The sequence below is a fragment of the Camelus bactrianus genome, chromosome 11, assembly GCF_048773025.1.
Source record: "Camelus bactrianus isolate YW-2024 breed Bactrian camel chromosome 11, ASM4877302v1, whole genome shotgun sequence".
Classification (NCBI taxonomy): domain Eukaryota; kingdom Metazoa; phylum Chordata; class Mammalia; order Artiodactyla; family Camelidae; genus Camelus; species Camelus bactrianus.
This window is the reverse complement of record NC_133549.1, coordinates 41,206,289-41,217,820: the sequence shown is the minus strand read 5'-3', so window position 1 is coordinate 41,217,820 and position 11,532 is coordinate 41,206,289. Positions and strand designations below refer to the sequence as shown.

The following is an 11,532-nucleotide window of genomic DNA, read 5'->3' as shown; positions in this document are numbered from 1 at the left end:
TGTTGTGTGTGAGAACTGTGGCTACAATTGTCTCCTGAAACAGACTCTGGAGCAAAGCTGTTCTCTGGGGGAAGGGAGGGGAGAGCTCCTCCAGGGCCTCCCTTCTTGGGGGTCTCTCCCAGACTGGCTGGAGCCAGGCCTCCTAATCCTGCAGTAATCATTCCCAGCCGCTGGCTGGTCTAGGCCTCTTCCATGGTCTGTAACACTGAATGTCAGCCATGCCTTCCAGATGTACACCACCAGGTCTATCCTACCTATAAAGGATATAGGTTCCACATTCTGGTCTCCCTAGAATGCCTGGTGTGTTCTCAAGAAATCCTTTAGTGATTTCCATTAGGTGGGGTTTGTGAGGGCTCTGTAATTTGGGGATAGAAGGGTAGATATACACTTGCCTATCTTGCCCTACCCTCCTGGCAGACATCCCCACAGAGCACAAACCAGGTGATGGGGGGAAGGGAAACTAAAGCTCCCCCAGCTCCGCTCCCTACCCAAACACATTCCATTCCACACCTGTCTTAAAGTCACATCAAAATTAGCCCAAAGATGTTCAGAAGTTCCTGGAGCCTAAAAAGCAATCAGTAATCCCTGGGTCCTGTGTAAGGTCCTTGGGAGCCACTGTCTCTGTACCCAGCCAAAGTGGATTGAGGCAAATTACCTGGTCTGGGAGCAGTACTCTGCCTGTGCCCAGCTGGATGATAAGAATCTCCCCGAGAGCTCAGGAAGAGCCTGGACGAGCAGGGTCCTGCTGGATTTGCAGCCCTGTCCTCAGATTCAGTGTCACACTTGGCTGTGAGGGGGCAGCTTTGGTCCTTCATCCCTTTACTGGGGATGGATTTGAAAAAGGACTAAATTCGCTAGACTCCTGCTGCCCAAGTACTCAGGCTGCAAATATGGCCCAGATACCTGCAGACATCACAGTCGGCCCTCCCACGGGCTGCCTTGGGTGCCATGGAGGGAGGGAGCCCTTGGTGCCTCCCTGCAATACAGGCCAACTTCCTGTTTGTGCCTGTGGGTGGAACTTTATGAGTGTAAGAGAAGCCTGGCCGTACTCTGTGGGGGGCCAAAACTAGCAGACCTGCTCACCTGGGCAGACACCTACTCCTGGGTGGGGGTGGTGCCAGTTCTGCTTGGGCAGCCCAACCTCGAGGTGTGTATGTGAGGAAGGGCGGAGTCTGTTTTGGTGAAACCCGAGCCTTCTTTGTCTGCTTCCCAGGGGTTTTCCCTGTGTCTGGGGAGTGGGCTGAGAGTGGACCAGGTTGGGGTCCCTACAGAGCAGAGGAGGGTGGCAGTAAAGCCCTCTAGCCTACTTGGTTAGGGCAGCCAGGTAGCTCAGCTGTCGATCAAGTGCCGCTGGCCCTGTCCCCAGGTCGAAAGCCAAATCCAGTAAGCTGTGAAGTCAGAGGCCAGAGGGTCAGTCTTGGGCCACCGTCGAGCCACATCTGGGCTGGGTACTGGGTCGGCTGGTGAAGGGGTGCTGAGCAGACCACTCCCCTGACTGGGTCGGGGGCGCGGCCTCAGCCGCCCCGCCCCGCCCCACTCCGCCAAGGCCGGCCAGGCGGGCGCTGGGAGACCGCAGCCCCGAGCGGGCTTGGGAGCCGGCGGTTCTGCGGCGAGGAAGTGCCCGCGCTGGAGCAGGAGCCAGGCGGGAGCTGGAGCAGCGGCGCAGGTGGCGCTGGGTGAGTGAGTGGTGGGGCCGCAGAGTAGGAACTCTCGCCTCCCTCAGAATCTTCTCCCGAGCGAACTTTACCAGTTGGAGAAGCTGGGGATTGGGGTGAGGAGGAGGGGTCCCCAGTCTGGGGGGCGCAGGCGAGGAGTCTGACCCGGCAACCTACACGGAAACTCACACTGACGGGCCCACCTACGCGTGCACGCAGACCCACGCGCGCACTTGAGACACATGAACACACGTGCACTCAGGAGAGGAGTGAGTTACGCCTGCAGTCCGTGGAGCAGCACCACTGGCCCGCGCGACCCCCAGCGGGCAGGGCTCGCTGCTGTCGCGTACTTGATTGATGGGGGTGGCCGAATAGGGCCGCCCAGTGACCGCTGACGGGGGCGGGCCGGGTGGGACACCTCCGGAGGTTCCTGCTTCCTGGCCTCCGGCAGGTGAAGACTAAGACGTAAACAGGCACCGAGCACGTGATCGCTACGCAGGCTAGCAGGGTGTGCTGCCCCCACCCCGGCCTCAGGATGGGAACCTCCCTCCCCGGTACCAGGCGAGTTTGCAAGGTATCTCGCCGGGCTGTATTCCATTCTCCGCCTCGAGGTGATCAGCCCTCTCCCAGGAATGAGAACACAACGCCCCCTGGAGTCGGGGTAGCGCAGGAGGACGAGAGACGTGGGCTGGGGTGGGGTTACCTGGGCTTCTCGCCTTCCTTCTTCCGAATATGGTGCCCCCATCCCTGAAGCTATCCGAGTGGGGCGCTATTCTGGATGGTAGTGTACAGCAGCCCCAGACCAGTACCTCCAGCCTAGGGAGCAGCTGCGGGAGAGCGGGTTAGTCCCCTTCCTACTACCATCCCTCCTTGCTCCTCCCCCCAGTGTAGCAGAAAGCCCACTCATGCCCCCTTCCCCAGAGAACGCATGAGAGTACATATCCCCTCAATCCCAGAGTGGGCCTATCTCCCTCTGGTAGAAGGGAGGACGGCCCCCCTCCCCCCAGGGAACGAAGGAGTGGGCAGTGGCCCTCGGCCTCCCTCCCTGCCCCACCCCCCTACCCCTACACACACGCTGAGTCCAGCTGCTGCCTGAGCTTCTGGGCAGGCTGCCAGAAAGGGGAGGAGGCTCCTGGTGCCCCAGGAGGCTAGGATCCGGGCAAGGACAGAAGAGGGGGTCTCTACAAGGGGAGGGGCTCAGTCTGTTCTTGTGAGGCAGAGGATCTAGGGTGACCCTGAGGGTGGCTGGGCTATGTTTCCCTTTCCAGGGAAAAAGAAAGAAAAACAACCCTTTCCATAGAGCTAAAAATAGAGCTGAGAGCCAGCCAGGGCTGTGGCCTGGAAGGGGGGGATGCTCCTTCCTGGGGCAGAGGAGTTCTGGCAGGCCTTGGCCCTGGGGGGCGGGGTTAGGGGGCAGGAGGCTGTCCTTGCCCAGGGGTGCAGGCATCAGCTGACCTGACTGGGTCACAGAGACCCCTACAGGGAAGTCTGTGTGATAGATGTTTGTGAAATACGAGGTGTATGTGTAAGTTGTCTCTGTGACTGAGTAAGATTGTCAGTGTGTGAAAGATGCTTAGGAGACTATTGTGACTGGGTACGAAGAACTGTGAGCTGTGGAAGCCTGTGCACAACCAGGCGTGTGACACCGAGCATGTCTCTGTGCGTGAGTTGGCCTGAGAGATTTTGGAAAGAACGGACGTGAAACCTTATGATGGACGAGACTGTGTGATCGTGGCTGTGTGAGACTGAATGTGGGAAAAGTCATGTGGGTGTTAAGACTGTGTTGTTTGCAAGAAGGTGAGAATATCTGTGACCTTGAGAAGACGGTGGAATGTTGCCGGCTGTAAGCCAAACTGTAGGTTAGGCCTGTAGGTTTGGAACAGCTCACCCCAGTGATTTTTGGGGGGCCCAGGGAGTACTTCTCTCCAAGCAATGACCTCTCTTAGCAAATGACTCGAAGGGAAGACTGGGGAGCATAAAGCCGCGCTCGGGGAAGGCCTGGGCTCTCTGGGGAAAGGTATAGTGCTGGGGAATTGGGTAGGGGCCTCCAAGGTTGAGGGTGGCTGGGTGTGTTCTCCGAATGGGCCGCCAGGTGGCGCCACTTCCGCAAATCCAACCGTGCCTCCAACCCGTTGCGGGTGGGGCAGGCACCCACCAAATCTCGGCCCCCGACTTGTGCTGGGGCGCGAGGCCCAGAGTGAGGAGGGGGCAGCCGACCCGCGGCCTCCACCTCTGGACTCCGAAGCCGGGGAGTCGGGGAGTTTGTCTGGGAGGAGGGGGGCAGGCATCGACTAGAGGAGCGAAGGGGGAAGGGCGGCCGCTGCGGCGCCGGGCTCTTTGTGCTCGAACAATGACCAGCTGCCGCTGGCCCCGGGGCCCGGGTAAGGGTAGAGGGTGACCTGCCGCTGCCGCCTAGTCCTGAGCCGACCGAGCCCCCAGACACACAGCCACTACTCCTCGGAAGGAAGGATCCCGAGTCGCACAGCGCAGCCCTTGCGTATACCCCGCCGGACACGCGTGACGCGGGGTGCCTGCGCGTGTCGGCGCCCCGGGGGCGGGGTCGCCCTTCGGACCCTCCCCCGCGCTGCACCGCCCACTCTGGCCGGGCGGGGGCCGGGCCGGGCCGGGCCGGGCCGCTCCGAGTGGCCGCGCGCGGGCTGGAGCCGGGCGGCGCGCCTGTGGAGCGCTGGGGGCGGCCCGGGGCTGAGCATGGAGCAGCGCGGCGGAGGTGAGGGGGGGGGCCGGCTCTGGGAGGCGACCTGGGGGCGCCCCCAACTTCTGCGCGGCGGAGGTCCCGTGGGAAGGCGGCATTCCAAAGCTGCCCCCACCTTATGGGAGCGGCGGGGTCGGGGGGAGGGGGGCTCCGAAGGGCGGGTTGGGGGCTCCCGGCTTCCTGTCTCGGAATGGGAACTCGTGATCCCAGACTTGATCCCGTGGGATGGTCCTTGGAGTTTAGTGAGGGGGAGACTTTCCCCAACTCTTCTGCTCACAAACAGGTCTGTGTGAGCTCAGACCTTGGCCAGACTTTCCTTGGGCCCTGGCTGGACCCAGCCCGCAGCTGCCCTCAGCCCACTGAGCTGGGTACTATGTGCTGTGCCCGACCGGCTTCTAAAGGATGTTGGGGAGAACGAGGGGTCCCCTTCCCATAGCCACAAACGCATTTCTCAAAATGGAGCCTCCACTTGCCCCTCCTTCTCTCTCGGGCTCCAAGAGCGGGAGCCGGGCTGGCTGGGCCTGGCTTTCCAGACGCCTGGCGCTGGCTCCCTCGGTGTCTGGCTCTCAAGGCCCAGCTTGATGTGTTTTCTGGGTTGAGGGGCCCCTGGTTCCATGGAGTGCAGGGACCCGGGCTCACTGGGTCCCCTGACCCTGGGGCCTCTCCAAGTCTTTGTCTCTTGTCTTTTGGGGCCTCTGTCTCTCTGTCTCCTCCCCTCAGTGTCCACTTTCTCTGTGCTCCCTGAACTGGGGAAATGCAGACAGAGAGAGATGCCAGCCTCAGCGGCCCCCTAAGAAGCCCCTTCCCACTGTTTTCTCCATGGCCTGGAGTGGTCTGGGAGAAGATGGGGGTGTCCATTTGCCTTGTTGAGGGGGACTCAGGCCCTGCCCTTGCTCGGTGGACACCAGTCACCCCCCATCGCCATCTCCCAGCTCCTCCTCCCTCAGTCTGGACACCTCCCTGGTTCTTCAGGTCTTTTGACTCGTGTAGTGAGGTGGGGGGTGGACTTAAGGGAACACAGGCAAGAAAGAGGGGGAGCAGATCAAGCAAAGGAGTCAGATAATGTGTGTCTCTCCTCTCCCCACACTCCAGTGAGTGATAGAAACCAGGCTCCCACTCACCTAGTTGGCTCTGCATGCCGCCTAGTCTCTCACCCTCTCACACATGCTCCTGTGTACATACACTCCTCTGTACACACTTGTGCACACTCATTTCCTGCTCACACACTTGTATAAGATACATAAACTCATGTGTCTATGAGTGGACATCTATCCAAACATTCTCTCATATAGTCACACTCACACCACAAATTCACTTATTTTGTATGCATTTGTAACTTCACATACTAAAAGACACACCCTGTTTACACACACACTATTGTAAGATACGCACATATGAGGTCACATATATATACATGTGAATATGAATATACTCATACATCTGTCCAAACATACACAGACACTCATTCATGATGTTTTCACACACATTTTCACATACACAGTTCCTCTTCATGCTCTTGTGCACACAGTCACACACACACAAATAAGTACATGCACACACTCCTACTCCTACGCAATTCTCTGTCCACTTCTTGGCCCCCGCTCTGCATGATGACTTCAGCAGATGCCTGAGCCCTGGTCTTCAGCCTCAGGACTAGGGAGGGAGTTCCGGGTGGAGACTTGCTGTCCTCTTCCAGGAAGGAGCAGGGCCTGGGGAGGTGGAGCCCTCCTCCCTGGGCTCCAGGGAAGTGAGGTCTTGGAGCAGCTGCCAGAGGTGAGCTGCCAGTAACCCCTTGGGGTTACTCTGGGGAATGTCTAAAGCTGGAAGTTTTCCTAGAGGTTGGCAGGGCCTGCGCAGGCTTCTTTAGATCTGATTGATTGGGTGTGGTGAGGCTAGGAGTTGTCATGGAAACAAGCATGAGCCTGCATCCACCTCTGGGAGGCAGGAGACCCCAGAGGGCACCTGTGAGCTCCCTAAGAGCTCTGGGTTTCTTGTTTGGCCAGCTCCACCCTTGCCGCCTCTCTGTCTGGGAGAAACTGAGGCCTGGCTGGGGGAAACTGGGCACTGCCCGGCCTTGGCTCTTTGTTCCCTAATTACCATCTGAGTTGCTGACTGCACCCCCAAGGTTGCCCAAACTGCCTCTAATGAGGCCACCTGTCTCAGGGGACGAGGGAACCATGCTGGGAGCTGGTAGAGAGGGCTCCCTTCTTGAGTCCCAGCCTCTGTGGGGGATGCAGGTTTGGACTGGGGCCTGGGCCCCTGCTGCCAAGGGCCCTGTGTAACCACTAGGCCTCCCATCCCCTCGTAATCCCTGCTCAGTCGACTCTGTCCTCAGTTCTGTTCAGACCAGACTTAGACAGCAGTCTGGGGCCCAGGGAGAATTGAAGTTCTTGCCAGTGCTCGGAGGGAGAGCCTTGGGACGGTCCAGGGCATGTAACTGATGTCAGGGGGCTGTCTGACCAGGGACGAAGGGCCAGGAAAGGGACTCACGGCCTTATTTAGGGAGGGAGGTCAAAGTGAAGAGACTCTGACACCACTGCCCTGCTCACAGGTTTCCCTGGAGGCCCTCGGCCAGGCCTGAGCCTCTGCTGCCATGGCCATTGTGCAGACACTGCCGGTGCCACTCGAGCCCGCTCCTGAGGCCGCCACTGCCCCACAAGCTCCAGTCATGGGCAGCGTGAGCAGCCTCATCTCGGGCCGGCCCTGCCCCGGGGGGCCGGCTCCTCCCCGCCACCACGGCCCCCCGGGGCCTACCTTCTTCCGCCAGCAGGATGGGCTGCTGCGAAGTGGCTATGAGGCACAGGAGCCGCTCTGCCCAGCTGTGCCTCCCAGGAAGGCTGTCCCTGGCACCAGCTTTACCTACGTCAACGAGGACTTCCGGACAGAGTCACCCCCCAGCCCAAGCAGTGACATTGAAGATGCCCGAGAGCAGCGGGCACGCAATGCCCATCTCCGAGGCCCCCCACCCAAGCTCATCCCCGTCTCTGGAAAGCTGGAGAAGGTGAGGACCACTCCTTTGGAGCCTGGGTGGAATCAGGGATCCCCTGGAGAAGCTGAAATTTGGAGGCCTATTTAGAGGAAAGAGTGTGGGCTCCAGATTCACAAGACCTGGGTTTTCATCCCACCCCTACCTCATTCTGGTTGTATGATCCCAGGGAAGTAATTTAACCTTTCTCAGCCTCAGTTTCTATATCTATAAAATGGAGGTAATAGTTCAACTCTCATAGGATTGTTTTGAGAATTAAATTGAATAATGTGTGTAAAGTGTTTAGCCTAGTACCTGACATGTAATGTGTATTCAATAAATGTTAGCTGCCTGGAAATACTGTTATTATACAGCAACTATGTATTTAACTTTGAGCAAGGCCTTTAACTCTGCTGAGCCTTCATTTCCTCATCTGTAACATGGGGATAGTGATATTTTGCTTGTTGGACTGTTGTAATGATTAGAGAGGAACTTCTTAAACTGCTTGACAAAGCTGACCCTCAGAAGGCCCTCAGCCAGTGGTAGCGATTGTTATTAATCTATAGGTTTGGGGGCCCCAGATGGGAGGGCAGGGAGTGTGATAAAGGCTTTGAAAGATTGGGCAGCTCATCCCCCATGTCACATGGCACCTCATTTCAGAACATGGAGAAAATCCTGATCCGCCCAACAGCCTTCAAGCCAGTGCTGCCCAAACCTCGAGGGGCACCATCCCTACCTAGCTTCCTGGGTCCTCGGGCTGCTGGACTGTCGGGGAGCCAAGGCAGCCTAACACAGCTGTTTGGGGGCCCTGCCTCCTCCTCCTCTTCCTCCTCCTCCTCGGCAGCCGACAAACCTCTGACGCTGAGTGGCTGGGCCAGCGGCTGCCCGTCGGGGACGCTATCCGACTCCGGCCGAAACTCACTGTCCAGCTTGCCTACTTACAGCACCGGGGGTGCAGAGCCAGCCACTAGCTCCCCAGGCGGGCACCTGCCCTCCCACGGCCCTGGGAGGGGGGCACTGCCTGGGCCAGCCCGAGGGGCCCCTGCTGGGCCCTCCCACTCTGACAGCGGTCGATCGTCCTCCAGCAAGAGCACAGGCTCCCTGGGGGGCCGCGTGGCTGGGGGGCTCTTGGGCAGCGGTCCCCGGGCCTCCCCTGACAGCAGTTCCTGTGGGGAACGCTCCCCACCCCCTCCCCCACCCCCTCCACCCCCTTCGGATGAGGCCCTGCTGCACTGTGTCCTCGAAGGAAAGCTCCGAGACCGGGAGGCAGAGCTGCAGCAGCTGCGGGATGGTCTGGACGAGAATGAGGTGACCATGTGCCAGGTGTGGTCAGCGACAGTGATGGGGGTGGCATGGCAGGACATCCACAGGTGCTGGGAATACAGGGAGCATAGTGTCTGTGCTGAGAGGCAGGTGTTGGGCAGTTGCACTGTGACCCTATCCCCACCCTAGCTGTCTGGCTTAACCTGTAGTGTTGTTAACCCAGCACCGCCACTTACTGTCTTTCAGACTTGAGCAAGTTACTTAATTGTACTGAGCCTCAGTTTTCCTCATCTGTATCTCTGGCCTCAGGGTTATCATGCGGATTAAGTAAGGCAAAGGGTGTAAAGTGCTTAGACTGACATAATGCCAGGCACCTAGGAAGTGCCACGTAAGTGCTTGCTCTTCTTACTGCTGTTGTTTCTCCTTTCATAAAAGCAGCTGTTACTATTGCTGTCATAATCATTATCACTGTTGAATGGAATCCACCCTCCCTGAGCCCAGGACAGGGCCGCCAGGGCAGTCGGTGACTGGGGAGCTGGGGGCGGCCAGGGCTCAAGGTTTGGGGGAGCCGCGGGGACCCAGGCCTGCCCTCTCCCCTGCAGGCGTATGAGGAACGGCAGCGGCACTGGCAGCGCGAGCGCGAGGCCCTGCGAGAGGACGGTGTGGCCCAGGCGCAGCGGGCACAGCGGGCCCAACAGCTGCTGCAGCTTCAGGTGTTCCAGCTTCAGCAGGAGAAGCGGCAGCTGCAGGACGACTTTGCGCAGCTGCTGCAGGAACGTGAGCAGCTGGAGCGGCGCTGCGCCACCTTTGAGCGGGAGCAGCGGGAGCTCGGGCCTCGACTTGAGGAGACCAAGTGGGAGGTGGGCCAGACCAGGATGGGCGGGAGCAGGGGTTGTTGGGGGGCAAGCCCTGGAAAGAGGGGCCCAGCCACACCCCCTCGGCCTGCCACCCTTAGAGGGCCCCCCTTCCTCACCTTTGTGTCACCCCCTCTGACCTCCCTTTCTGGGTGCTGGGGTCTCCTCATTGGTCTTCTAAATGCTCACGTAGCCAGTGGCGTCCCCATCTACTGCCTTCCCGTCGATAAGACTGAGAATGTAGTGCTTGCTACTCTATTCTAAGCATGTTACACAGAGTGTATCATCTGGTCCTCATAATAACTCTGGGGAGTGGGTACTGTTAACATCCTCATTTTAGAGATGAGGAAGGTGCGACCCAAAAAAGGTGGAGCCAAAAATCACACCTAGTCAGTGACTGACCCACGGCTGACCCATTCCTGCTGGCAGAGAGTGATGAGGCCAAGGCACAGCAGGCGGCAGCCGGGGTCAGGGGCAGCCTGAGGGCCTAGGTGGAGCGGCTCTAGGTGGGGCTATAGCAGGAGCAATGGAGGGGTGAGGAGCAGCGGGACACACCAAACTGAGATCTGAACCGAGGCAGTATGGCTCCAATGTCTCTACTTTTCACCAAGATACTGTAGTGCCTCTTAACTGGAAATTGAGGCACAGCCTGCAAAACCGGCCACCAACCAGTCCACAGGGCTCTGGTGCTTCATGGTGATTTAAAGACACCAGCTTTGAAGGAAAAAGATCTGGGTTTATATTCCACTTTAGCCACTTAATAGCTGTATGACCTTGGATGTGTCACTAGGCTTGTCTCAGTATCTCCTTCTGTAAAATGGATGTAATGATCAAACCTCTCCCCAAATGCCCAGCATGATGTCAGGGCCTGACCCTGGGAGAACCCTTCTCACCATCCTTCCCAATTCTCTCCCATCCCCAGGTGTGCCAGAAGTCAGGCGAGATTTCCCTACTGAAGCAGCAACTGAAGGAGTCTCAAGCAGAGCTGGTGCAGAAGGGCAGTGAGCTGGTGGCGCTGCGAGTGGCACTTCGGGAGGCTCGGGCGGCGCTGCGAGTCAGTGAGGGCCGGGCACGGGGCCTCCAGGAGGCTGCCCGAACTCGGGAGCTGGAGCTGGAGGCCTGTTCTCAGGAGCTGCAGCGGCACCGCCAGGAGGCCGAGCGGCTGCGGGAGAAAGCTGGGCAGTTGGACACTGAGGCGGCCGGTCTCCGGGAACCTCCTGTGCCACCTGCCACTGCTGACCCATTCCTCCTGGCAGAGAGTGATGAGGCCAAGGCACAGCGGGCGGCAGCTGGGGTGGGGGGCAGCCTGCGGGCCCAGGTGGAGCGGCTCCGGGCAGAGCTACAGCGGGAGCGACGGAGGGGCGAGGAGCAGCGGGACAGCTTCGAAGGGGAGCGGCTGGCCTGGCAGGCGGAGAAGGAGCAGGTGATCCGCTACCAGAAGCAGCTGCAGCACAACTACATCCAGATGTACCGTCGCAACCGGCAGCTGGAGCAGGAGCTTCAACAGCTCAGCCTGGAGCTGGAGGCCCGGGAACTCGCTGACCTGGGTCTGGCGGAGCCGTCTCCCTGCATCTGCCTGGAGGAGATCACTGCCACCGAAATCTAGGGCCTTGGCATCCAGCTCTGTGTTCTACTGAATGGGGCCAGTGGCCTCAGGTCCACTGAGGACTCCAGAGCTGCTCGTCCCTTGGGATCCAGGCCTCTGGGCCTCTGCCAAAGACTCAGGGCTGCCCTATGACTTAGATGAGCAAGATCAGACTCCCTGAAGGTCCCCATGTTCACTGTCACGGAGAGGCTCCTACTCACTCGACCTATTTCACTCCCAGCTGTTGCCGTTGCCACTCTGCCAACCCCATTCACCCCAGGCGCTGGCCAGCCTACCCAGCCAGGGGGCTGGGGAAAAAAAGGGGCTCCCTCATCTCCACACTCCTCCCTACCCCAAAGCCAGAGAGAGCCAGACAGCGCCAGCTGTTCCAGATGTGCCTGTCCCCACCCTGTCCATGTTGGGGAAGGGGCTGGGACTGGGGTATGACCCCCAGGTTCCAGCTCTGCAGCCTCTCTCCTGGGGTGAGGAGGCTGTAG

General features: G+C 59.3%; 1 protein-coding gene across 6 annotated transcripts; it reads left to right on the top strand.

Moving 5' to 3' along the window:
* Positions 1-1,295: 1,295 nt before the first annotated feature.
* LZTS2 (leucine zipper tumor suppressor 2) lies at positions 1,296-11,487 on the top strand. Of its 6 annotated transcripts, none has more exons than XM_074373752.1 (5): positions 1,296-1,676; positions 6,920-7,369; positions 7,994-8,656; positions 9,199-9,456; positions 10,373-11,487. In XM_074373752.1, the coding sequence occupies exons 2-5, from the start codon at positions 6,962-6,964 to the stop codon at positions 11,054-11,056; spliced, it is 2,013 nt and encodes a 670-aa protein (XP_074229853.1). In that variant the 5' UTR covers positions 1,296-1,676; positions 6,920-6,961; the 3' UTR covers positions 11,057-11,487. The 6 variants fall into 6 exon arrangements, with proteins under 6 accessions (XP_074229853.1, XP_074229854.1, XP_074229852.1 ...); XM_074373753.1 differs by lacking the exon at positions 1,296-1,676 and adding an exon at positions 2,880-3,672; XM_074373751.1 differs by lacking the exon at positions 1,296-1,676 and adding an exon at positions 4,105-4,383.
* Positions 11,488-11,532: the final 45 nt, after the last annotated feature.